At 37.7% G+C, this 5,131-nt stretch overlaps 1 protein-coding gene across 1 annotated transcript; it reads left to right on the top strand.

Annotated features, from left to right (window-relative positions):
* Positions 1-575: 575 nt before the first annotated feature.
* Positions 576-1,933, top strand: LOC105551692 (ret finger protein-like 4A). Its single transcript, XM_011997031.1, has 2 exons — positions 576-861; positions 1,353-1,933. The coding sequence occupies exons 1-2, from the start codon at positions 576-578 to the stop codon at positions 1,931-1,933; spliced, it is 867 nt and encodes a 288-aa protein (XP_011852421.1).
* The last annotated feature ends 3,198 nt before the right edge of the window (positions 1,934-5,131 follow it).

Raw genomic sequence — 5,131 nt, 5'->3', positions numbered from 1 at the left:
AATTTTCAAATGTAGTCCAGAGCTGTCCAACAGAATGATAACCCACACAGGTAATTGTAAATTTATTTTCTAATAGTCAAATAAAGTATAATGAAACAAGCCTAACAAATTCTCTCTCATAAATATAATCCTTTCAACATGTAATCAATTCTCAATGTTCTCAGGGAGATAGTTTATATTCTCTTATTCTTACTGTGTCTCAAAAATAAGAGTATTTTACTCACGCCACAACTCCATTCAGATAAGCCACAAAATCAGGTCCTCACTAATCACATGTGGCTGGTGGCCACCATATCAAACAGCTCAGGTGTAGACCCCTTCACTGCATCAACTCAAAGTCTTTCAGTGAATCATGCCCTTTATTCCAATGGGTATTACAAATATTAGAAGTTCAGCACCCCAAATCATTTATATTTGTATTTATTTTATGTCTTCGTCACTAGTAGTAGTGATCGTAAATATCATGCAAAGATATCTCTATGCATGTAAAGATAAAAACGGTCCCAAGTACTCCTGGCTATTCACTATTGGCTCACAGAAATTCTAATACCATGCCTATTCTTTTTCTATAGACCATGGCTGAACACTTCAAACAAATCATTAGATGTCCTCTCTGTCTAAAAGATCTTGAAGAAGCCGTGCAGCTGAAATGCGGATATGTCTGCTGCCTCCAATGCCTCAATTCACTCCAGAAGGAGCCCGATGGGGAAGGTTTACTGTGCTGCCTCTGCTCTGTGGTCTCTCAGAAGAATGACATCAAACCCAAGTACAAGCTGAGGGCGCTGGTTTCCATCATCAAGGAACTAGAGCCCAAGCTGAAATCTATTCTAACAATGAACCCAAAGATGAGGAAGTTTCAAGGTAAGGAATCTATATGACCTGCTACAGCCCATAAAAGGAACTGGAAAAACAGCTTTCAACCATTTTTTTAAATATGGGCATTAGCAGAAATCTGGCATCTGAATCTATGCTGCACAGACAGCAGTTCTCGCCTTTGTGTATAGGTTTTTGTGGAATCTGTACAAATTTGTACAATACTTTGGAGAGCAAGTTACTGTCTTTCTTCATGTATCTTATGTGCTAAATGAAAAAAAATGCTTATCAAATTATCCACTAACTTAATTCGAAAGGAATTTCTACTATGAATAAGGTGGACTTGTTAAAATTATTACATTCGAACTTTCTGTACATAAAACTTTGACCTCATCAGGTGGCTAGCCAGGAAAATTTTGATTTGGGAAAGTAGAATAAAAGAAGTAAAAGTTAATAATATATTTATGTGTTTGCAGTAAAGGGATGAAGGGAGTCTTTAGTGTGTGTCTTTGCTGAACTACTGGTTCTTATTTCCACAGTGGATATGACCTTGGATGTGGACACAGCCAACAACTATCTCATCATTTCTGAAGACCTGAGGAGTGTCCGATGTGGGTATTTCAGACAGAACAGGAAGGAGCAACCTGAGAGGTTCGACTCCGCAGTGTGCGTCCTGGGCGTCCCTCGCTTCACTTCCGGCCGCCATTACTGGGAGGTGGACGTGGGCACCAGCAAAATATGGGATGTGGGCGTGTGCAAGGAATCTGTGAATCGACAGGGGAACATTATACTTTCTTCAGAACTCGGCTTCTGGACTGTGGGTTGCAGAAAAGGAAATGTCTTTGCCGCCAGCACTATGCCTTTGACCCCTCTCTGGGTGAGTCCCCAGTTGCGCAGAGTGGGGATTTTCCTGGATGTAGGTATGGGGTCCATTTCCTTTTACAATGTTAGTGATGGGTGCCATATCTACACATTCAACAAAATTCCTGTTAGCGAGCCACTGCGTCCATTTTTTTCTCATAAACGTGAAACTCAAGATGATCACAGCTTCCTGAGTATCTGTCCTGTGATCCCCCCAGACAGTGCCAGTGCCCCTTTTTATTCTGGGGAAAGTAAATAAACATTTGAACATAATCATCTATAGGAAGTTTCTGTGCGCCCATAGCCAGAACTAAGAACCTTTCTGCTAGATACACATAGGTACAAAGGGATAGAAAGGAAAGATCCATCATTCTGTAAACCATGAACAGAAAGCGATTATATTAATTAGGGGAAAATTACATTTTACTTAAAGGTTGTCATGTTGTTTTCTTTGGGGCTTATGTTTGTATTTCTGTTCAATAAATGTTTTGAAATTTCAGATTCATTTGCCAATGTTCTCTATTTCCTGCAAGATCAATGCACTATGTGTTATAGAAGTTATGAACTAAATAATAATTTGAATGTGAACCAACAGAGTAACTGATTTTCAAATGATAAGGACTTATTTGACTACAGTAAAATTATATATATATATGTCTATGTATTCAGTTTAACCCAACAACTGAACACTCACATTCAAGTGCACACTGAGTATTTGCCAGAGTTAGATATGTGGGATCACAGACAAAACTCATTAAGATTAAAATTGAAATAGTATACACCCCCTTCTCTAATGGCTACAGAGTTAAATTAGAAATCAGTAATGGGAAAAAATCCATAAATCCTCCAAATCCATGGAAATTAACCGTTTTAAATAAAATTGTGATCAAATATTAAATTTCAATGGCAATTACAACTATCCTGAGCTGAATTAAAGTAAAATTCACAAAATTTGTAGGTGCAGTTGAAGCTGAGTGAGAAACTTATACTAACAAAAACTTTAATCAAATAGAAAATACCATAATCAGTGGTCTTAATTTCCACTTTGTTACTTAAGATCTATTCAGCTGCAAAGTAGATGGAAAGAAACAATGAAGACTACAGTGGCAATCGATAAAACAGGAAATGGCTATATAGGATATGAAATCAAAGGTATATTTTAAAAGTTTAAATAATTTAAAATGTATATGTCTGTGTATTCAGTTTAACCCAACAGCCGTACACACACATTCAAATGCACATTGAGTATTTCAGAGTAGACATATGTGGTCATAGAGAAAACTCATTAATTTTAAAATTGAAATAACATACACCCTGTTTCTAATGGCAGCAGAGCTAAATAAGAAATCAATAACAGGAAGAAATTCACAAATCCTCCACATCCATGAAAATTAACCACTTATAAATAAAATCGAGATCAAATATGGAATGATGATGGAAATTACGACCATCCTGAGCTAAATGAAAATAAAAGCACAAAATTTGTAGATGCAGTTGAAGCTTAGTGAGAAACTTGTACTAATAAAAACTCAAATAGGAAGAAAATGCCATAATTAGTGATCTTAACTGCCACTTCAAGTTACTTAAGAGCAATTCAACTGAAAAGTAAATGGAAAGAAACAATATGGACTGTAGTGGCAATCAATATAATAGAAAAATGACCATATATAAAATCAAAGGTATACATTTTTTTTTCTTTCAAATCTTTAGTTATACTGAAAGAGAGTGAGGAGAGGTTAAAGGAAAATGAAATGAAAAGAGGGAAGTAGAGAGGCAGCCAGGGAGAAAGCCAGAGAGGTAAACAGATAAAGAGAATGATGGGCAGAGAGAAAAGAGCGAGAAAAGACACAATTACCTGAAGTATTAGGAGTGAAATAAGGACCATCACCTCAGAGTCTGTGGGTTAAAGGATGTGAACAGATGTCGAACAGCTGTACAGGACAGTCCTCAACAACCATAACTTCCAGCTGAAAATGTCAGTAGAGCTGAGCCTGAGAGACCTGACCTGATGCGTGATGTATCATTTTCTTTTGCTACTTTCAAGATTCTTTCTTTAATTTTGGCCTTTAATAGTTTAGCCAAGTAATGTCCACCTATCATTTTCTTAGCATTTATTCCATTTAGCATTTTTTAGCTCTAAAAACAGTTGGTTAATTTTTTTAAAATTGGGACATTTTCAGCCCCGTTTCTTTACTTTTTCTGCCCCCTTTTCTTTCTTGATTCCTTCCTAGACTCCAATTACATGTAAGTTATACTTGATAATACATACCCACAGACTACTCTTAATTGCAGTCTTTGCAGTTTTTTTTTAAATTGTGGTAAAATACCTATAAGTGACCATCTTAACCATTTTTGAGTACGCAATTCAATGGCATAAATTACATCCTTACTGCCGGGCGCGGTGGCTCAAGCCTGTAATCCCAGCACTTTGGGAGGCCGAGACGGGCGGATCACAAGGTCAGGAGATCGAGACCATCCTGGCTAACATGGTGAAACCCCGTCTCTACTAAAAAAATACAAAAAACTAGCCGGGCAAGGTGGCGGGCGCCTGTAGTCCCAGCTACTCGGGAGGCTGAGGCAAGAGAATGGCGTGAACCCGGGAGGTGGAGCTTGCAGTGAGCTGAGATCCGGCCACTGCACTCCAGCTTGGGTGACAGAGCAAGACTCCGTCTAAAAAAAAAAAAAAAAAATTACATCCTTACTGCTTTGCAACCAGCACCACCATTCATCTCCAGAAACATTTTCACCTTGCAAAACTGAAACATACACCCATTAAACAAAAACTCCCTATTTCCCAATTCCCCCATCCTTACAACCACCATCCCACTTTCTATCTATGCATTTGACTCTCACAGGCACCTCATGTCAGTGAAATCAAATGTCATTTTGTCTCTTTGTACTGGCTTATTTCACTTAGCATAACCTCCTTAAGATGCACCCGTTTACAAGTGATATCAGAGAAATACAAATAATCATAAGACGTGAATATGAACAATTATATGCAAATAAATTGGGTAATCTAGAGGAAATGGAAAAATATCCAGAGACATACAAACAACCAAGACTGAGTCCCGAAGAAATAAAAAATCCCAGCATATTGGGAGGCTTAAAGTGGGCAGATCACTTGTGGTCAGGAATTCGAGACCAGCCTGGTCAAAATGGTGAAACTGTATCTCTACCGAAAATACAAAAATTAGCTGGGCATGGTGACTGATGCCTGTAATCTCAGCTACTTGGGGGACTGAGCCAGGAGTTTGCAGTGAGCTGAGATCGTGCCACTGCACTCCAGTCAGGAAAACAGTGAGAGACTCTCTCTCAAAATATAATAATAATAGTTCCAATTAAAATAACAATAAGAAAATAGAACATAAGAGTAAATTCAATGAAGAAGGAGAAAGACCTGTACAATAAAAAGTATAAAATACCAATGAAAGAAATTGACAAAAACACAAATAAA

The sequence above is a fragment of the Mandrillus leucophaeus genome, unplaced genomic scaffold (assembly GCF_000951045.1).
Source record: "Mandrillus leucophaeus isolate KB7577 unplaced genomic scaffold, Mleu.le_1.0 Scaffold53, whole genome shotgun sequence".
Taxonomy (NCBI): Eukaryota; Metazoa; Chordata; class Mammalia; order Primates; family Cercopithecidae; genus Mandrillus; species Mandrillus leucophaeus.
This window is presented reverse-complemented; position numbering and strand designations above follow the sequence as displayed.